Source organism: Oryctolagus cuniculus, chromosome 12 (assembly GCF_964237555.1).
Source record: "Oryctolagus cuniculus chromosome 12, mOryCun1.1, whole genome shotgun sequence".
Lineage (NCBI taxonomy): Eukaryota > Metazoa > Chordata > Mammalia > Lagomorpha > Leporidae > Oryctolagus > Oryctolagus cuniculus.
The window spans coordinates 39,324,335-39,347,074 of record NC_091443.1 but is presented as its reverse complement, the minus strand read 5'-3'; the positions used below and the strand labels follow the sequence as shown (position 1 = coordinate 39,347,074).

Below are 22,740 nucleotides of genomic sequence, written 5' to 3'. Positions count from 1 at the left end.
GCCTCCTGTTTTCAGCTGGCCCGGCTCCACCCATTATGGCCATTTGGTGGGGGAGTAAACCATCAGTCGGAAAATTCTCTTGCTTTACTTGAAAGGTGGAGTTACAAAGGCAGAGGTAGAGAAAGATCTTCCATCCACTGGTTAACTCCCCAAATGGCTGTGACAGCCGGAGCTGGGCCAGTCTGAAGCCAAGCTTCTTCTGGGTCTCTTAAACAGGTAGAGGAGCCCAAGCACTTGGGTCACCTTCCACTGCTTTCCCAGGCCATCAGCAGGGAGCGGGACCAGAAGTGGATCAGCTGGGACTTGAACCGGTGGCTGTATGGGATGCTGGCATGGCAAGCAATGCTTCAATCTGCTATGTCACAGTGCCAGCCTCAAAGTAATTTTTTTTAAAGATTTATTTATTTGAAAGTCAGGGAGTTACACGGAATAGGAAAGGCACAGAAAGAGGTCCTCCATCAGCTGGTTCACTCTGGCCGCGACGGCCAGAGCTGTGATCTGAAGCCAGGAGCTTCCTCTCGGTCTCCCATGCGGGTGCAGGGGCCAAGGACTTGAGCCATCTCCCACTACTTACCCAGGCCATAGCAGGAGAGCTGGATAGAAGTGGAGCAGCCGGGACTTGAACTAGCGTACACATGGGATGTCCGCACTGCAGGCGGAGGTGGCGGCAGCCTTAGCTGCTACACCACAGCACCAGCCCCCAATAATTCTTTAAAAAAATAAATGGCAGGGTCAAGGGGCTCTCAGCCCACGCTTTCTTTGAAGTGCCCTTCGTTCCCTGAAGGACTTAGGTATGTGTTGCTGTTTGTTTTCTTGGAGATCCTACCACTGAAGCTGCAGCCAATTGTTCTGGGGTAGACAGGTGACCTCAATATGAATTACTCTTTATCCAGATTTTGAAACGGGGCACCTGAGCCCAAGAGGTAGGTCAGACCCAGCAGCACCGTGGAGCCCAAAGCCTTGAGCAAGCCTAAGCTGCCAAGCAGGAGAGAAGAGGTCTCTGAAGCTGCCAGGCTACAAAGGAACCCACAAGTGTCCCTCACAGGACCCAAGGTCATAGAACCTAGCCAAACCTGCTGCAATTTGGATTCTCCACGTTCTTTGTAATACCCCTTTATTTTGGAATTGGGTTCCCATTTCTTGGCAACAAATCCCTGAAACAGGAGTTGGTGCCAGGAAAGGCACTGCCTAAGGGATCGGAGTGGCGATGTGAACTAGCTGCGTGGTCCAGATAAAGATGGGGCGAGCAGACTTCCTGCTCCGTGGCAGCTGGTACTTTGCAGGTAACTGGTGCCAGTGGCAAAACCATTAACAAATACAGCTTGAATGTGTACCGTGCGGTCAGGCGTTTGGCTGAAAATGGGGAAAACCAAGAAAGTTACCCATGTTTCCTACAGGGAAGTCTTTTCCGCTAGGATTGTGTTCAGACCAAATCTGGGTGGTATTTAGGAGTTGAGAAAAGCTCAGGAGGCTAATAATTCAGACTGTCTAGCAGTGTTTGGGAGGGCCAGCACTTTTCCCTGGGATGAACATGCTGATGTACAATGCTGCCTCTTGTCCACGTGTTGCAAAACACCTTCGTAGCCTGCAAAGCGGTGGTGTGCACAGGGGCTGACGGGGGTGGGGGATTGGTGTGCTTTCCCATGCCTGCAAGAGCAGCCTCTTTCCAACCACTTGCCTGCCTCTTTTCTCTTGAGGACAAGGCCATTAGGAAGCAGCCAGGGGTAAGAAGAGCTGAATAACAAAAACCTTGCAGGAACAGTCATTAGGTAGCCTAGTGAGTGAAGGAACAAATTTATCCCACAGAGATTCCTGACTTCACCTTTCAGTCAACGATGCACTCAAAAAAGATTGAAAGCCTGCGAAAGTTCTGGGGCAGTTACTCCCGAAGAAACCTTAGTCTTGAACAAGCAGCTCCACTGATACCAACAGGGTGCCGAGTCCTGGTCTCTTCTGCAGGCTGCAGACTCAAGTAGAAAAGGATGCTGGCATCAGACAACACGCACTGCAGTGGAGAAGATTCCTCTCCGGCGTCCCTCTGAAGAGCAGGCCTGCAGGACAACGGACAAAGGAAAGCCTTCCGACAGAACCTAGCGCTGGCTGTCCATCTCAACCTGGGAACTTATTTTACTGGCGGCAAAGGTAACGATGCCTGGTATTTACTGGGCTGGCCCAGTGATTGGTACCTGATCCTGTTTTCTAGTTTCTTCCCTTCCTCCAAGGGATCTCCTTTTTTTTTTTTTTTCTTTTGACAGGCAGAGTTTGAAGAGGTCTTCCTTCTGTTGGTTCACCCTCCAAAGGGCCGCTACGGCCGGAGCTGTGCTGATCCGAACCGAAGCCAGGAGCTTCCTCCTGGTCTCCCATGCGGGTGCAGGGCCCAAGGACTGGGGCCATCCTCCACTGCACTCCCGGGCCACAGCAGAGAGCTGGACTGGAAGAGGAGCAACAGGACTGGAACCTGGAGTGCCGGCGCTGCAGGCGGTGGATTAGCCCAGTGAGCCTTGGCGCCGGCCAGGATCTCCTTTTCTAAGTGGTCATTTTTCCTGCCTTTTTGTCTACTGTGTTACTGGTGAGGTGGTAGCAGACTCACTAAACCTGGAGGATGTCCCAGCAGGACAGTGCGCACGCGGATCAGATGGAGACCAGGGAGCAGGCATTCGTAGCTGTACCTACCATACTGGATCACGTTTGGCTAGAGAATCCTGAAGGATGTTTGGAAATAATAAGTGGTAATACATCAGTAGAATCAACACAGCTCATGTTTTTGGGGAATGATTCCAAATCCCTTATTTTTTTATTCAGGTGACAACATACATTTTCAAGGCTACTAAACAAGGTGGTGTGTGCAATGCATCGTCCTATGAAAATGTCCTGGCCCATCTTCCTGGTCACAGCTGTCAAAAGATGCCCGCTCACATGGAGTTGCATGTGGTCCTCTGAAGAACGAATTCGTACGGATTGAGGTAAGCCGTAGTCACTGCACAGAGTCGAGGTCATTTTTTTACAAGCAGAGGCTGTGGGGTCAGCACTGATTTGTTACCCCATGGGGAAAGCAGAATGAAGAGGCCTTCAGCGAAACCAGCCCACAGAGAGAATAAAGTAGATGCATCGGGGATTAGACACGGGGACACAGGTAATGGGACAGAGAGGAAGAGCAGAAAACAAGGAGCTTAGGGGACAGAGAGCAGTCGTTAATGACTTCCTAGATCCTACAATGTTTAGCTACACTTCCTGATGCTTTTATCAAAACAATTCTTGGTCTAAATAGCAATTTCATCAAGACTTTTAACATAACTGTAGCTGCATCTTTTAAATGTCTAATTTGCAACTATGGCAATATAACTTTTTGTAACATTTTAACTACTGCCCAAAGACAGACCTGGTTTTATATAATGGCTACCATTTACTGAGCAATTCCCTTTGGACCCACAGCTTCACCCTGTATATGCAAGATCTCACTTATTCTTCATAACAGTCAGTGAAGTAAGTTCTATTTTTATCATTCCCATTTTATGGATAGAGGAAGTTAAAGCACAAAGAGATTAAGATCACACAGACAACAAATTTGTTAACAGTGATACCTGACAAGTTTTTTTTGTTTTTGTTTTTTAAGAAAATTTCATGCATGCCTTTAAAATTCAGTCAATAAACTTTTGTTGACTGTCCATTATGTGCAAAGTACTGAGTTAAACTAACTGGTTAACATGAACATTAATAAAGTCCTCTTAACTATCACTATCATTTTTTTCTACAGCACACATCCACACAAAGTGCTATAAAATTAAGTTCTGTAATTTCAAAATACCTCCTTTAAAACAGAAGGGAATAAATTCCAACAAGGCTAAGATTACCTACTGCAAGCTGGACTCATGTGAAAATAAATCTTGACTTTACAGAAGTCTACTTTGATAAATACGTATCTGTTTCATTAATTACAGTGTTACATGTCTATAAAAAAGTAAAATGACAAGGAGAGGAGTTTTTCATGGAAGGTGGTGAGTTGCCATGGATTCTGCTTCTCTTGATTTTCTAAGCAAGACTTGTCTGAGGGCACTAATTTTCTCATCAAGTTCAGCCAGTGAATAGTTCTGCTGTAAACAATAAGAACATAAATTGCTGAATAAGACTGAAGTATCTTAATGCAGATAAAGTGCTAAATGAACTATAAATATTTAAAACATTCAATAGCATGATAAAATTTTTTCTCCTAAGAATAATTTTAAGACTGAAATACTAATATAGGTTGACTGAATCACAGGCATAAAATAACAAGTCTTACATATTTCTTTCCTAATAACTAAGCTCTTCTGAATCTTGAAATTTTGAAAAGGCAGTAAAATTTTTAAAAAAATGTCTTAAAGTAGCTTCACTGCTTAAAATACCTAGAAACTCTTCTTTTATGGGATCAGCTGCAATCAACTACTTCGGGGGCAGAGGGGGGGGAATGGCTGCTTTCAAAAAATTTACTTATTGTAAAATTTTCACTAATAAACTACTCCTAAAAAAATTTCCTTAATTTCTCCCAGCTTTATTTACATTACCATTATTGAAGACTAGCAAAACCTTACTACTTAAGATTCAACTAATGATCAAGTAGTACTTCTAGAAGAACGGCTGCCAAACACCCTTTTTGATTTAGGTGCTGCTAATCAGGGGTGTTCACAAAAGGGGGAATGAGAGGAGACTGAATTTACTTGAGCAATTTTTTTTTTTTAACATTTTGTAACTGATAAACACATTCCTTTGTTGTTTTGAAGACTTATTTGAGAAGTAGAATCACAGAGAGACCTTCCATCCACTGTTTCATTCCCCAAAATGGACACAAAGGCCAGACTGAGGCCAGAAGCCTGGAACTCCATCCAGGTCTCCCACATGGGTGTCAGGGGCCCAAGAACGTGGGCGATCTTCTGCAGCTTTGCCACATGCATTAGCAGGGAGCTGGATCAGAAGTTGAGCAGCCAGGACTCAAACCTGCCATCCCATATGGGCACCAGTTCATCAGCTGCACCAAAACATCCTCTTATTCAAAGCAGGATGAAGTTTTTAAAAAATTTTAACCTGAGTCATTCCACATCCTCTACATAACATCATTTCTCTAATTCAAGTGTACAGTCCTAAATCTCAGCAGAGTCCAACTTTAAAGCAACCACAGAAGACATTTTTACTGACATGTGTAAGAGGGCGGGCTTTGGGCTTAGCAGGTAAAACCACTACCTGTAACCCTGGTCCTGGTTGCTTCTTGCTGATGGCCTGGGAAAGCAACAGAAGATCGCCCTAGCTGTAGTAAACCAGCAGATGGAGGATCTCTTCCCCTGTCTCTACCTCTATCTGAGAGGCAGTTAGAAAGAGGTCTTCCATCTGCTGGTTTTCCCCAGATGGCTGAAGCTGGACCCATCTGAAGCCAGGATTTTCATGGGTACAAGGGCCCAAGATCCTGGGTCATCCTCCAGTGCTTTCCCAGGCAACAGCAGAGAGCTGGATTGAAGTGGAACAGCTGGGACTTGAACCAGCACCCATATGGGATGCTGGCACTGCAGGCAGTGGCTTTACCCAATACACCACAGTGCCGGCCCATAAATAAATCTTAGAAACAAAGTGTAGGGGCTGGGGTGGTGGGTTAAGCTACCCTTATGACACCAGCATCCTGTATCAGAGTGCCAGCTGAAGCCTGGGCTGCTTTGCGTCCGCTCCAGTTCCCTGCTAATGTGTCTGCAGAAGCAGACAATAGCGTTAAGTTCCTGGTCCCAGCCATCCAACTTGGGAAACCTGAACGGAGAGTGCCTAGCTCTAGATGTTGCAGGCACTGGAAAGTGAACCAGTCGATGGAAGACCTCTGTACCTTAACAAAAACCAAACTGAACAGTTTCAGAAGACAAAACAAAAACGTAGTAATTCAACTTACCTGAGGGGGTTGAACTTTTCTTCTTTTTCCAGAAAAGTTCTAGAATAAATGTTAAAAGAAAAGTATTCAATATTTAGTTAATGTAAGCATCGTTTTCCCTTTAGAAATTACTATACAGAACACAGAGCTTTTAATAACCCTGACAGAAACAATGCCCATAAACTCAGAAAACAGTATCTGCAACCAACGGGAAGTTGGCTTCGGAAGATCATGACAGTGGAAGTACCCAACAGTAGTGACACTGCAGCATCACACTTGGCTCTGCCATACTCACTCTCCTGTTATGGGCCACTTCTAATAGACTGAGTGTGGGGGCGGTGTCCTGGGGATTTTCACTTAATGTCCTTTTTATAACCTTTCTATCCCCCAACACTGAACAACCAGAGCAGCAATAAAGAGGAAAATGGAATTTGGCACCAGACCAAGGGATGAACCCTGATTCACTGTAGCAGGCACTGTGGTTACCCAGGCATGGGCACCTAAACACGTAATTGTGAGCACAACACACTAAAGAAACAGCTGGGACCCAGCTTCCATTGTTTTATCTTAGCAGGTACCGGCTAGCTATGGTTACAATACCCACATCCCACTGGAAAACATGCAAGTCCAGGGAGCCACGCTCTAAGGAAACTCAAGAGTAAGGAGGCCTCTCCCATGACTACAACTGATTAAAAGCAAAGAAAGTGGTTAAAGCGCAACTGAATCTGCACACCGAGGTCCTAAATGTTCCCTCTGGTCCCACTGCTCTCCAGCTTTGTCCCTGTCTTCTTTTTGTCTTTTTTCTTTTGTCCCGCTTCCTTGACTCCAATTTCTCCAACTCAGACTTCATAATGCCGCTAGAAGGGGACTTAGATGACAACTCTCTCAAAAACTAGAATGTGTTCCAGTGACTCTGACAGTGCAAACTGGTTAATGTGACCTTCAAAGCCCTCTGAAATGTTTTCTAATTTGTATCCAGCTGCTTTCAACCGTTTGCTCCGGCCTCAGGTTCACCACTCACTTTCACTCACAAAGGGCCTCCAGGCATGATGCTGACTTGACCTGCAGCGTTCCTGGCCCCAGATACTACTTTTTAAAAGAGTTAGCGTTACAGACTGGAATTTATGTCCAGGCTCTGCTTTGGAGCACTTTCAAAAGTCCAATAATAAACTATCAGTCCCATCCACTCATCTGCACATTTACTCCATGTCTATATTCTGTGTACTGAAGAATGAGGACACAGTTCCTGCCATTGAGAGTTTCAAAACAGAGTGAAAAACAGATGTGTAAACATAATTATAAGTGGTAAGTGCTATAAAATGAACTAATGCTAGAACTGAGGACTTAAGTAAAACAGGTGGCAGTGTGAGGTCTGGTATGAGGAAAGGTACCAGGTATGAGTTGAGGGAAGGAGTGTGTGGGGAGAGAGGGATGAAGTCAAAGAAGGGCTAACTACAAAGCATGGTTTCAGAGGAAGCCTCGGATTCAAAATAGCAAGTTTACAGGGATGGCATCCTCCACTATCCAGGCTGACAGATTGTGCTGCAAAAATGGATCATGTCTGAGAATTTGAGAGAGCTATAAAAGTATCCTTTTAAAAATATGCAAAATTGGGAGTTTTCAAAGAAACCCCTAACATGGGACTGTGTTCGTTCATCTATCTATTAAAACTGTTTTCACATATAGATCAATGAATGAAATGTTACACAATGAAGAATCTTAAAATATTGCCTTTAGTTATTTTTAAAAGATACTTATACTCACTATAGACTGAAAGTATTCAGGAGAGATGCCTTCCAATTCAAGTATTTTATCCTCAAGTTTTTTAATCCTCTGATAAATGTCTCTTGGCACTGGACCACCTAAATACAAAATAAAAATTTCTGAGACATTCTTCAATGTTTCTTCTTACAACCTTTATTCTTAAAATACCATGCAAAGACACTTATACAAAGGAATAGGAAATAAGCAAACAAAAGTCAGAATGAAATCCTTAGCTCCTATTTCCATGTTATACACTATTGGACATATCCTCTCGCCACACACCAATAATTCTTCCTTTTTGGCTAGGAGTCCTGTTTTCCACTACATTCATTTCACAAGACACTGAATAGCTTCTGTAAAGATCAATTTGCATTTCTGTTGGGCTTTGGTAGTTACTTGGCAGGAGAAACATACACAGGGACACATGACAACTCAGGGGTTGCAACATGTTCTATCGTTACTTTCTTCTATTTACATTTCTCCCTACATGCCACATTTCCTCCTCTGTCCCAGAAAAGTATTGAAAAGCAGCTTTCCCACAGATTTGCATTAACAAACTTTTGGGGAAGAGGGACAGGTAATTGAGGGCCCTCAACTTTCAAGTCCACAATTACATCCAAAATCCCACTTCTCACCACCTCCCCTGTGACCACTTTGGTTCAGACCACGCCCACCTCTCCCTGCATGATCAAAACCTTCAAACTGGTCTCCAATACAGCATCTGTGATCCTTCCAAAATGCAAGTCAGGTACTGTCCTTTCTCTGTTCAAACCATTTCACTTAGACTAAAAAAACAAAGCCCATAATGGCCTACATGGCTCACCACACCCTGGCCATTCTCCCCATACTCAGATGCTTCCAGCCACTTGATTGCTCTGATATTATTTAACAAGGATGCACACCTGACAGCTTTAGCAATTGTCCCTCTACTCTGAAAATCCCAAGGCTAACTCTCGCCAAGTTCAGGTCCTGGCTCAAAATAAGGCTTTCTCTGACCATCCTTTAAAGAATACTATTACCACCAGCACTTTATACTACAGAAACCTAGGAAGCATCATTTCCTAGACTACAGTGCCTGGCACGAAGCAGGTGCTCAGTGTGTACGGAATGAACAATCAGAAGATTGTTGCACATATAAAGACTGCATTTCCTATCAAAAGTATCAACCTGTTAAATATAAAAACCAGGGGCTGGTGCTGTGGTGTAGTAGGTTAAGCTGCTGCCTGCAGCACCAGTGTCCCACCTGCTCCACTTCCAATCCCATTCCCTACTAGTGGCCTGGGAAAGCAGTCAAAGATGGCCCCTGCACCCGGCTGGGAGACCTGGAAGAAGCTCCTGACTACCGATCAGCCCAGCTCTAGCCATTGTGGCCATTTGGGGAGTGAACCAGCAGATGAAAGACCTCTCTCTCTGTCTCTCCTTGTCTAACTCTACCTCTCAAATAAATGAATAAATCTTTAACATATATATAAACTCCAGAAAACTATCTTTTGACCTCAATTATTCTTGCTCTTGAGTAAAGTGAAATGAGTGACTTATTCATTTTCCTTTGCTGCTCTGTTTACCTAGAATCCCCGCACCTTATCAGAGCAAGTTCAAGCTTCACTGGGCCACGGAGGCACTGACTGGACTTCTTCACACAGAGGCTCCTATCAGAGAGGCAATTCAAGCTCTGGCTGCTCCGCTTCCATCGCAGCTTCCTGCCAGTATGCCTTGCGAAGCAGGAGATGGACCTTCTGGAACCCCACCTGGATTCCTGCCTAACTGGCTGCAGCCTGGCAGCCTCAGCTGTGATAGCCATTTGGGGAGTGAACCAGTGAATGGAAGAGCACTCGCTCTCTACTTTGCAAATGAATCAATCTTCTTAAAAAACTTCTACTTCACTATTAATCTTTCTCCCTCTTAAAGTATTCAGACCTGGAGGCAGAGACCACAACATCATCATGTCAGTATTCTTTGATCCTAAAATGGTGCCTGGTACATAGTTCTCATTCAACAGATGTTTTACAACACTGTTAACTACCTGATACTTGTAGAGACCTAACTGGTCAATTCTTTTATAAAAGGGGACTTCAAAAAGTTCATGAAGAAATGAAATTTAAAGAAAATTCTGGTGCAAAGAAATTTTGAAATCCATGCAGTTTTTTTCACAAACACATTTTCTGTAAATTGTTTTGAAGATCTCTAGTACATATACATTTCAAACCTATCTACCTCTGAGAGGAGAGCACAGTTTTGTTTTTTTGTTTGTTTGTTTAAGATTTATTTGAGAGGTGGAATTACAGACAGTGAGAGGGAGAGAAAGAAGGTCTTCCATCCTGTGGTTCATTCCCCAAAAGGCCCCAGCGGCCAAAACTGAGCTGATCCAAAGCCAGGAGCTTCTTCTGGGTCTCCCACGTGGGTGCAGGGGCCCAACCACTTGGGCCATCCTCCACTGCTTTCCCAGGCCATCGCACAGAGCCGGATCGGAAGCAGAGCAGCCAGGATTAGAACCAGCATCGCAGGTGGAGGATTAACCTGTGCCACAGCACCAGCCCAAGCAACAGTTCTTACTACGAACGCTTATTACCCTCAGACTTATCCTCATCTTCCAGCTCTGTCCAACAAAGACTCCAGCAAGGCTGAATTCAGAGACTCCCTAGACTGTACTTTACACCTATTCCTCCTGCACGTGCCACTGCTCCTGGGAAATCCCCATGAAGCCGTCAGAGACTGCACCAGGGCTGCCGCTCCTCGACATCTCCTGACAGAGCTGGACATAACTGTGTCCCACTGAACCGTGCACCGATCTGAGAAGATGAAATGAAAATCCACTCATTCAATAAATATTTGAACACCTGCTTTGTGCCAGGTACTGCACTAGGTATAAAGTAATGAACACGACACACAGTTCTCACTGTCACTGGGGAGACCGACATTAAACAAACAGAAGCCTAGTAATGGCTTCACAAAAGGGTAGGAAGCACCGGGTGCTATGAGACTGCATAAAGCAGGAATTTTTGGTTGTCTGAAATCAGGAAGGAAAAGCATGGGCATAAAAGCAGCAAAATGAGTAAGATATGGGAAGCCTAGAGAGTGGCTCAAACAACACGTGTGGACATATTATTTAAAATGACCAACCCCCTCCTGCCCTAGGGCCAATGTTGTGGCACAGTGGATAAAGCCCCAACCTGTATAGCTGGCATCCCATATGGGCGCCAGTTTGTGTCCCAGCTGCTCTACTTCCTTTCTAGCTCCCTGCTAATGGCCTGGGAAAAGCAGAAGAGGCCCAAGTGCTTGGGCTCCTGCCATCCACTTGGGATACCCAGAAGAAGATCCAGGCTCCTGGCTTTGGCCTGGCCCAGTGCTTGTTACTACTGCCATCTGCGGAATGAACCAGCAGAAGGAAGACAGCTCTCTCTCTGCCCCTCTGTAACTCTGACCTTCAAAACAAACAAACAAGCTTTAAAATAAAAACAACCCCAATCCATCCCATCACCTTTCCCTTGGTCAAGTTGCTCTTATTTGTGTCCCAACTCTTCTATCATATAATTCATTACCTCTACCATCTGTCTCCCCCAGCTAGAATTCCTGTTTGAATATATTCCTTTGTTTTTTAAAGACTTATTTATTTACTTGAGAGGCAAGTTTTAGAGAGGGCGAGATGGACAGCGAGGTCTTCCATCCGCTGGTTCACTCCCCAAATGGCTGCTACATCCAGGGCTGAGCTGATCCAAAGCCAGAAGCCAGGAGCTTCTTCCAGATCTCCCATGCAGGTGCAGGGGCCCAAGCACTTAAGGCCTCTTCTACCACTTTCCCAGGCCATTGGCAGGGAGCTGGATCTGAAGTGGAGCAGCCACGACTCAATCCAGTGCCCATATGGGATGCTGGCACCACAGGTGGATGCTTAACCTATAATGCTGTGCCAGCCCCAGATGTATTCTTAATATACCAGGGGGCCAGTGCTGTGGCGTAGCAGGTAAAGCCGCCAGCTGCAATCCTATAAGGGTGCCAGATCAAGTCCTGGCTGCTCCACTTCTGATCCAGCTCTCTGCTATACCTTCAGAAAGCAATGGAAGATGGCCCAAGTTCTAGGGCCCCTGCACCTGTGTGGGAAGACCTGGCGGAAGCTCCTGGCTCCAGACTGGTGCAGCTCCAGCCGTTGCAGCCAACTGGGGAGTGAACCAGTGGATGGAAGAACTCTCTCTGCCTCTTCTCTCTCTGTGTAACTCTTTCAAATAAATAAAATAAATCTTTAAAAAATATATCATCAGTGCTTGGCTTATTGCAAGGGCTTAATACATAGTTGATGAGTGAAAAAATACTAAATTTGATGTAACTGTAAGGACAACAGGAAACCATTAAAGATTTCTGAACTTTAGAAAAAGCATTTGGGACACAGGATAAAGAGTAATCTAGAGGAGGTCTACTGGCAAACAGACCAGCTGATATCCTTCCATCAGCCCATGGAGATCACAGTGGTGTCAACTAAAGCAGCTGTGGTGACAGATGAAAGCAGAATCAGGCCGGCGCCGTGGCTCAATAGGCTAATCCTCCGCCTTACGGCGCCGGCACACAGGGTTCTAGTCCCGGTCGGGGCGCCGGATTCTGTCCCGGTGGCCCCTCTTCCAGGCCAGCTCTCTGCTGTGGCCCGGGAGTGCAGTGGAAGATGGCCCAAGTGCTTGGGCCCTGCACCCCATGGGAGACCAGGATAAGTACCTGGCTCCTGCCTTCGGATCAGCACGGTGCGCCGGCCGCGGCGGCCATTGGAGGGTGAACCAACGGCAAAGGAAGACCTTTCTGTCTCTCTCTCTCACTATCCACTCTGCCTGTCAAAAAAAAAAAAAAAAAAAAAAAAAAAAAAAAAAAAAAAAGGCAGAATCAACACGGCATGGTGACTGAATGTGGAGGGAAACACAGGCTTTGCAGCCAGTTCAAATCTGGGTCTGATTTCCACTTGTCTCTATCTTACAACCTTGAGCATGTTGCTTGAGCCCTTTGAACAGCAGTTTCTTCATCTGTGCAGCAGTAACAGCACCAGTGCCTTGAAAGGGTACGATTAAGTATTAAGGGAGCTGACATGCTCTCAAAGTGACTGGCTCTTAGTATCATTTTGTTAGTTTACCTTCCCTGTGGCTTTTATTTATTTATACGCTTATCCTCACTGAGGGATCCTTGAAGACGAGGACCACATTCATCCACACCTTGTATGTAACAGTGGGTGATAAGAAGTCGTGGGAAGCTATCAAAGTGGTGGTAAGAAAAGCCTACTTTAAGGTCCCTGCATCGTGGCACAGCAGGTTAAGCTGCCACCTGCAACACAGGCATCCCATATGAGTTCTGCTTCGAGTGCTGGCTGCTCTGCTTCTGATCCAGTTCCCTAATGCACCTGAGAAAGCAGACGATGGCCCAAATGCTTAGATGGAGATCTGCCCTCCTGGCTTCAGCCTGGCCCAGGACTGGCTATTACACTCATTTGAGAAGTGAACCAGCAGCAGGTAGAAGATCTCTGAAGCTCTGCCTTTCAATTAAATAATTATTAATAAAGACTACAATAGTTTTCAGTTTTAATTTCAATAAACTGAGGCTATCAGCAGCTATTTGGAACCTAGTCTCATTTTTCTAGCACTCTATTTTAGAAAGTCGCATGATGTGTGAGACAAGAACAAGCTTAAGCAAGAACTATAAAGTCGGGACCACACTTCATTCCTTGTCATATCCATCAGAACAATGTTTTACCCACAAAAGGTATTCAACGGAAATTTGGCGATGAAATGAACTGGAATTTCCTTACTCGCCTGCAAAGGTACACCACGGGCGCCACCTTCCCTCGGCTTACCTGTCTGCAGTCGCAAGTGAGCCTCAATATTCTGTAGTCGTTCTTCTACAGCCTGATTACCACAGTCTCGAAGCATGCTGTTAGGTTTGTGACCTGACCCTTGAATTCCTTCAGGTCTAGTCTGTGGTCCATATGTATTCACAACTCTAGAAACTAAGTAAAGAAACTTTTGAGCCTATATAAATTTGCTTTAAAAGTCTCAGCCTTGGTCAGCCCTACCATCCCACATCAAAGTACCGGGTTCAGTGTCCAGCTCCATTCCTGACTCTAGCTTCCCGCTAATTCAGACTCAGGGAGGCAGCAGTTCACGCCACCCATGTGGGACAACTAGACCGAGTTTACAGCTCCCAGTTCCGGCCCCAGCCAGAGCCTACTGCAGGCATCAGGAGGACAAACCATAGACAAGAGCTCTGTTTCTCAAATAAATTTAAATAAATAAATAACCATCCAGAAATTCCTTCCCTAATAGTACTTTAGGCAAGACCTCTTGTTTTGTGTTGAAAATAAAATTTAGATATGGAAGTTATTTCTATTCCATTTTGCTAAAAGTCTAGAATAAGCTTCTGTCAGTGACAAAGTTACTACACAAGGATCACTTACCCTTTACGTGACTTTTAAATCCAGGGTAAGGGGTGAAAACAGCATCAGTTCTGGCACAACTATTTTCTAGAGGAGTTCAAATGAATAGAAGTTTAAATATATTCTTAACTTCAAATGCATAAATTGTGATACTTGTTAACATAATATTCATGGTAAGAACATAATCTTAAATACTATATAACAAATTCTTATCATATACAGGATAGAACTTAGTGATCTTCTTTATTCTTTGAAATATATAATATCTAGTCTTGAGATTTACATATAGAAAAACCATCAACATCAAAGGGCATTAATTTTATGTAAGTTTTAATAAAAACTAATATCCCTAAAAACCATGTGGACCTTTGGAGAAAATAATTGCTGTATTACAAAGTATTTTAGGTGCCAGCGCTGTGGCGCAGGGGGTTAACACCTTGGCCTGAAGTGCTGGCATCCCCTATGGGCGCCGTTTCAAGATCTGGCTGCTCCACTTCCGATGCAGCTCTCTGCTATGGCCTGGGAAAGCAGTGAAGGATGGCCCAGGTCCTTGGGCCCCTGCACCTGCGTGGGAGACCCCAGAAGAAGCTCCTGGCTTCAGATCAGCGCAGCTCCAGCCATTGCAGCCAATTAGGGAGTGAACCATTGGATGGAAGACCTCTCTCTCCTCTCTCTATGTAACTCTGACTTTCAAATAAATAAATCTTAAAAAAAATTTAATTCTACTTCATCATAGACAGAATTCATTTTTACCAAATTATCTTTTAAAAACAGCATTGTTCATACTTATAAACTGAACTTGTGAACATCTAATAAAAATGATTACACTTTTAACATCTTTTTATTTCAGAACTCCACACAAAACAGACCTTGAAATTTCAAGTATAACACATACCTTCCCACTCTACCTATATTTCCAATGCTCATTTTAAAAACTCCTAATCACAGAAGTCATCTTTCCATTCCACCTTTCAAAAAATGCCATTCTAAGAAAGATGTACTGTAAAATTCTGTTCCAATTTTTTTCCAAACTAAAGTCTAGTTTCTTTCATATTAGAAGTCAATAAATAAATTACAAAGGAGGAAAATTTAAAAGATGTTAATATATATTAGTATAAATACTATAATTATACATTATCGTATTATTAACATATAATACTACATTAATAATACCAATGATTGAAATGATAGTAAAACCATCTACTGGCACAAAATTTTCATGATTATTTCCTAAGAAATGGAAAATTAATGAGATACTAAAAAATTCTTTTCCCTATGGAATTCAACTTTACAAAACTACTCTTTGTATTTAGGTCAAATTAAGAAATTTAAATGAACACGCCAACACATTAAAACATTTATATTTTTTCAGCCTAAGTTTCCTTAATAGTTCTGCTTATAAGTGAAATTGTGGAAATAAAATTCTCAATCCACTTTTCTATCTAGAGACTAAACAGAATCATTTTCTTTTTCTTTATTCTTTTTGGAGATACTTGAAAATGTCTTAAAGGGCCATCACTTCTCCATTCTCTTTCTATCATATCATGGGGCTAAGGGTTAAAAAAAGAAGCTATCATCTATTCCACAGATATATTCCAAATATATAGATTAACTGACCCATCAGTGAGAAATTCAGCATGGTGTGAAGACAGTGAATGTAGGAGCGCTAGTCACTCTCCACAGCAATTCTTGCTAGCACTGTTTTGAGCCAGCAAGGGATTGAATGGGCCAAGGAATCCTGCTGAGCATTTCAATTCTTGTCAATTTCTATCCCCTGGTGGCTTATAATAATAGAGTTAGCAGGGAGAACAGAGGAATAACATTACTGACACATGTGCTTGCTCCCTCAACAAACCCTTTTTCATGGACTGCTGGCAGTTGGATTGTAGCACCTGAGCTTTTTGCTACTGCTGCACCTGTTTTAAAAAGTGAACAGGAAAACACCCCAAATTCAGACACAGACACACACACACACAGACACACATGAATGTGAATAATAGAAAATGCTGAATTTAGGACCCAACCTGAGCCTGCATTGTTTCATCATTAAGACAGGGAGGGAGTATACCAACGTGGTATGAGTCACTTCCAGGCTCATCTGACAAGTCTGTGTTCGTGATAATTACTCAAGATATTAAAGGCAACAAGAAAAATGTTCGTTCCAATTATGAACTCTTCTCTGTAATTTTTCCCAAGAACTACTTGTTCTGATTATTAGTGTGATGCCTGAGTATGATCTACAGCCGTGCCTTGCAGTATTCTGTATGCTGCAGCGTACCTGCAGATCCGTAAACGTACTACAGTGTCAAGTGCAGAGGACGAGAATCTGATGAACAGCAGCAAACACATGCAGGAGGAAAGAAAGAGGAAAAGCACAAGACACCACGGTCCTCGTGACAAACGGATTGTATAATGAAATGGAGCATTTCAAACAGCTCAGGAGCAATGAGAAAACTGCTCCCTCTTGAGGAATACCACTAACTTCACTAAGTTCACTTTCTGTATTAACATCCTAACTTCCTAAGCACATTTGCAGGCTTAAACTTCATATGCTCAGCTCCTTTTTCTAGTGAGACAGAACATCTCTGCCACCCACTCTTCACTCTCATTTCCTAAAGGAACTTAATCTTTTCACTTGAGCTAAATATTAGCCTTTTTATGTTAGCATTTATTTGATTGTTGTGGAACCAAAATAAAAATCAGTTTTTCAATGTAGTCTATTACTTAATAGAAGGAATTTCCACTGCTTTAGTTACTAACTGAACCTGAGAAATCTAATTGTGTTCTTAATGTTATTCATTTTTAAAAACAAATGAAACAGTAGAACAAACATAAAAATTGTGCTTAAAATCCTAGGAAAATTAATGTCTAGGTAGTTACCTTGATTACAATCAATAACATTGCAAAATTCTCTGACGTTGTTTTCATTGATTTCAGCTTGCTTCCTTTCAATAAATGCAGATATTCGTCTGTCAATCTACAAACAACAAGTATGTCTTAGCAATGTAAACATAGTACGATTTTTCAGTTACACCCCTAAACCCCAGCCCCACCCACTTCTCACTTCTGCTTTTCCAGCCTTTATTTGAACGACTTCGGGATCAAAATGGATCTGTGTCTTTTTCACATCTCCTAAGTCACCGTCTTTGTGCTTCTCTTCCTCTTGCAGGTCGCCAATGGGATTTTTGTCATTCACTTCACTCTTGTTCCCCATTTCTGTTTTTCCCATCTCTTCAGCAGTTGTGGCATTCTCCTCTTTAATCAGAGGCTGAAGTTTTGCTAAAAAAGGCTGAGAAGAACACAGTGGCATCTGCTGGGGTTCACACTAACTAAAATTAATCACATTTTTAACTCATTTATCCACATCTCTAAGTAAATGAAATGTCTGATATCAATTACAAAATATAAGAAGTTGATATATCAGGATACATAAATTGAACTACATGTAAGTGTTTACTAATTTTTTTTTTTTGCTTTTGTGACCATTATTATTTGCTTCAAAAAGGGAAAGCAAAGAAAACCTGGGGAAATTTAAAATTTTCTTTGAGGGAATCATTCTGTCACTCATCTTTTATTTTGTGCCAAATCAACGCCTTCAGCCTCTGGCACCAATGCCACTTAATTAACATGTCATTCAAATGCCTCCTCAGAACACTAAGGCTTAGTATTTTTCCTCCTTAACACGAGAGCCAGTGCTGTCACACGGCAAAGCCCTGCATTATCACCATATCACTGGAGATTCTCCACTTGAAGCTGCAGTTGGCCAAAGTGCATCAAAGAGCAGACATGAAACAGATAGGTGTGATGCTGAGCAAGCACCCAGGCTTTTCCTGACATGGCAAGATACCTTCCTGGGTCATGAAATTAAATTGTAAAAAGCAAAGTGAGCCAGGAGGAGGTTAAAAAAAAAAAAAGACCAAGATCCATAGCTGAGAACAGAGAGATGCCTATCACCATCCTGGGGTGAGGGTGGGAGGAAGCCCTGCTATATAATGGAAATCACGTTACTCCCTCACTGCCATCCTCCCACCCCCCACAATTAGGTCTCATTTGAGGGCTCATTGCTCATAGCTCATCTCTCTGCCCTTTAAAAAACAGGGTTAACTATTACTTTTAACATGAAAAACAGTTACCTTTCCCCACAAATTCACTGAATGTGAGATTGAAAATTAGTATCTTTCCATTAGTCAAAACACACCAACACTTATCAACGTTCCAATTATTTTTTATACCTACAATTTTGCTTCCATTGTTTGCTATACCAAACACTCTTCTAAAACCTTGTAATATTTTAACAGACATAAGCTGACCAATTCAGTTTTTCTTCTCTGACACGTCACATTTTACACTTTGAATAGAAATAAACTGTAACATATCAATTCACCAATTATAACTGCAAAGATGTTCAATGACAAAGGTCACATTCAGTTACTGAACTGAAATATTAAATAACTACTATTAATTCAATATTGACTTCTAATATCAAGGATGAATGATTTCAAACTGTTCAGAAAAGATAAAATAGTGACTGGCTACTTACTAAGATGAAACATTAATGTCACAGAAATTACTTTCTTTTTAAAAACTATGCTGAAACTGTTTAATTGCAATAGACACTCCAGGATGTGTCATGCTGGGATAATGCCACTTCTTGAACCACTGAAAGCACTCCATGAGCCTCCAAACTCACCCAAGGCATGGAATCATTATCATAGCATGACACACACCTGCCGTGTCTTATTGCTTAATTATAACCCACCATAGATGAACTGTATTGAATTTTCAGTGCAAGTCTAGATTTGAATAGAACTGCATTCATTCAATCCCATGGCCACACTGGCCTATTTGGCTTTATATTCCCCTAATTCTGCTGATAATTACTGAAACTAACAGATTTAGATATCCCTCCATACACACACACACAACCTTTTCTCAGTAACATTAATACAATGCTACAATAGAACAAATATTCCAGCTAATCTAATCACAATTAGTTTCTATTTTCAGCATTGAGTTAATCTTTCTAACAAGAAATTTACCTGCAAATGTAAAACGTGTTGCTCAAGTGCACTAAAGAGCAATGCAGGCTGGAATGCCGAGAGGTTCTGGAGCTTGTTCCAATCGATTGTAATTTTCACCACATCATCTCTGAGGTTAAGCTTCAAAGGGGCAAACCAGCAACATCACAAAAATTACACGATTAAGCTGTACATAGGAGACTGTCACAAAAATAAGATTTCTATGGAGCAACACATACCTATTTTGCTCAAAGTTATCAAGTTTTTAAGGATACATGAAAATTATTTATCATTATAAAAGGCCCAGGAAGGTGCAAGATGGTCACCAAAAAAAAACAAAAGCAAAATCACATCTCACTCTAAGTCTCTTCTGTTCCTGAAGCTGTGTAATAGGACCATGTTAGAGGTGAAACCACCTGTGAAAGAGGAAGGCTATTTTGATACTTCAGTATCTAAAAACCTTTGGATGGGGTCCAAAATAGACCTGCCCTACTCAGAGTCTTACTGCTTCTACCTCAGAGCATTAAACAGAGGCAGCACAACTGTTTTATCCAAGCTCCAATGTGCATATTTGTTAGTATGCAAATACATACCTGAATTATATCATTATTCTGATATCTTCTGAATCACGTTTTTACTATTTTCACCTTTAACCAAATTTTAAAAATAATTTAAAAATCACAACTTCACACAAAATCTAGGGATAATGGGCAATGTGTTTTTATATTTTAAGTAAAAATTATGGTATTATTTAGTTATGGAAGTCTGAAACTGAAATACAAAAGCTTCTTCACAATAGTCAAATTGTCAGAAACTAAATACCATTTTCCAGTAAGATGTGAGGGCGCACTGAATGAAAATCTCTTATCAGTTGATCTATCAGAACAAAATCATATTTAGAAAACGGTAAAAATCTATAAAGCTAATATCTACTTTAGAATGAAAACCGCCATTTGCAATCTTTGAGTGAAAAGTGAATCACCAGAAACTTTTCTAGGAACATGTGTTTAAGAATCAATTTAACTATATTTTTCAGAAATAACGTTTTTCTATAAATAAAGGTGTTACATCCAATTCAAATACAGATCTTATGAGCTATAATTATAATAAAACAAAAAGATGAATCACTATGCAAGAAATCAGATTCAAGGTTACCAATAAAAACACCATATTGAATGAACACATGTGACAGAACCTTACCGCTCTCTGAACATGACACCAGAAGCATTTAAAGTCCAATATTAGACAACTGTACACAAAGATTAGTTAATATTATAGTGACTTTAACAATTTTGTCAGACATCTGCTATCATGTACAGAAGTAACCCAATACCAAAATTTTACAGCCCTCAAAGAGATCTATAGTTGGTTACAATAAATTGATGGATGTGGTTTTGGAAGAAAGCAAAGAAATCCTCAACCAAGGCAAGGCAACACATCTTCTGGAGAAAACACCTTACAGAAAATAAATCCTAATGTCTGGATTACAACTTCATTTCAATTAATAATGGAAGCTTTTAAGGGTAATTAAGGATACTTGGTCTTTTAAGAAAACCACAAAATAATGTTGCAAATTCGTTCTAAAACTATCCCAATTTATCCAAAATTCAGTCAACAAATTCCCTTTTAGTAATAAATTCTATGCATTTTTCTCTTAAACTTGGAATAGTAAACCAGTCAAAAGTCTATCAGTTTGCAATTAATTGGACTATTTAAATCTGTACTTTCAGTAAAACTTTATTAAATTATGAAAATCTGAGCAAGCATTAAATTTAGTTTGGTAAAATGAACCATCTATAAGCCCATTAAGGATAAAAATTAGTAAATTTTGCCATCTGGAATAGAAAACATACAATTTTATGCTTCCAACTGAGAGTTAATAATACGATGATATCTAGTATGAACTTGGGCATATAACAACATACATGCTAAAAAAACTTTAAACTTATTGCAAAAGGAAACACTGATGTGGACATGGTTCTCTGACTTTCATTCTTAAACAATACATCTCAAACTACAGATTGTCATCAAAATGGTTAGCAGTGAATTGAGAGGCAATCATATTTTTGATACTTATATAGAAGGTCCCTTGCCTATGTCAAGAAAACCTCACCAAATTTTTACCCTAAACATTTTTGACAGGTGACGCAAGTAAACTGTAATCAATTTTCTACTTGTACTATTAGAATATCTGAATTAAAATTTTTAAAAGTTTCAAAAGTTCAACAAGCAAATATTTCAAAAGCAATGTTTAAATTATCTCTCAGTATGAATTTGTACAAATATCCTATCACTGGGGCAGGAGGAACTCTACAAATAATGGATGACCATACATTTTTCTCAACCTGATATCAGAATATGAATAAAATGTAATGTTCCAATGTCCAAGCCATAAAAAGTTCTGTAACTTTTCAACCATTTAAAAGGTCCTTGGTCTTCTAATAACCATCAGAAGTACCCACGTCCTTGGCAACCCACCGAGTTTACAAGGTGTACCACTTAGGAGACTCTATTAATAACTGCCTCATTACACAAAACAGAATGCTTACTTACAGTAATGTTCTTTATAAGCCACAACATGCCAAGCTTTTTAAAAATACTCCAACAGCTTTTTAAAAAGGTGTCTCTCCATACCCTCAAGGATTTAAAAGGGAATTTTCAGAATTCAGACAAATGCTCCAATTTCATAGGAACTTATCTTTGACACAAATGCCTGTTTTCACCACATGCACTAGTAACAGTCCCAGAACAAAGTTACAGTAAAATATTGTCTCCGTAAGATAAGGAAGAAATTATTTCTTTCTAAGAGGCAGACAAACACACCGCAAGGCTATTCCTCGTTTAAAATTCAATCCGAAGTTTACAGCTTGAATCTCAATACTGACTATCAGTGTTAAGAACCCACCTTTTAAAATCCATTTTATAAGGTAGGTCTGCAAAAGCGGTTTACGAGCCAATTAAACTCCTTCCTGAACACCTCGTCAGACGGCAGTTCTACCGCAAACAGCAACTTTAAGTTAGAAGTTGATTAACCGTTTTACTCTACTCCCTGATGCAAAGTGTAACAGATGGGCACACACCCACAGGGCAACCAGAAAGAAAACCAAGTGACTCAGAGGGTCGCTTTTCCAAAAACTTCAGTCCGTACTGACCGACCACCCAGTTTCTCGAAGGAGTAAGCTGCCGGGAACAAGACCCCGAGAGCAGGCACCCCTAAACCCCGACGGAAGCTTTTCTGCTTCCATTCCCTGCAGACCTGCTCCGCGGGCCACTGGGTTTCCCCTCGGACCACCCTCGCTCCCTCTCTGAGAGGACAGCAGCGTGGTCATCTGGACCGCAGCCGGTACCGAGCGAGGGCGGGCACGGCCGCCGCCGGCTGCCCCCCGGCCGGCCTCCGCCACAGGGACAAGTGGGGGAAGGGCGGACGGCCCACTGCCCCGGTTCCCCGGGCCACCACCCACCTGTCCAGCCAGGGTGTGCAGAGAGCGAAAGAGTTCGCAGAGCACCTCTCGGGAGAGGCTGGGGCTGCAGCTGCGTTCCAGGTCCCTGTCACCGATGCTCGGGTAACTAAGCTCGGTAGCAGCGGCCATGACACCTTCGCAAGCCGCCCCCGCCAACGCCGAGATGCACTCACTACTCCACCCCTCCCTCTCCTGCTTTCGTCGCTCCCCGATGACGTA

At 42.1% G+C, this 22,740-nt stretch overlaps 1 protein-coding gene across 3 annotated transcripts; it reads right to left on the bottom strand.

Moving 5' to 3' along the window:
- Positions 1-2,759: 2,759 nt before the first annotated feature.
- Positions 2,760-22,740, bottom strand: MBIP (MAP3K12 binding inhibitory protein 1). 3 transcript variants are annotated; one of them, XM_002718146.5, is made up of 9 exons: positions 22,522-22,740; positions 19,082-19,201; positions 17,107-17,331; positions 16,923-17,019; positions 14,064-14,129; positions 13,464-13,616; positions 7,646-7,743; positions 5,903-5,941; positions 2,760-4,091 (listed from the first exon to the last, which is right to left on the bottom strand). In XM_002718146.5, exons 1-9 carry the CDS (start codon positions 22,648-22,650, stop codon positions 3,984-3,986), a joined length of 1,035 nt encoding a protein of 344 aa, XP_002718192.1. In that variant the 5' UTR covers positions 22,651-22,740; the 3' UTR covers positions 2,760-3,983. The 3 variants fall into 3 exon arrangements, with proteins under 3 accessions (XP_002718192.1, XP_008267727.1, XP_008267728.1); XM_008269505.4 differs by having other exon boundaries at positions 2,760-4,088; positions 22,522-22,739; XM_008269506.4 differs by lacking the exon at positions 17,107-17,331 and having other exon boundaries at positions 22,522-22,732.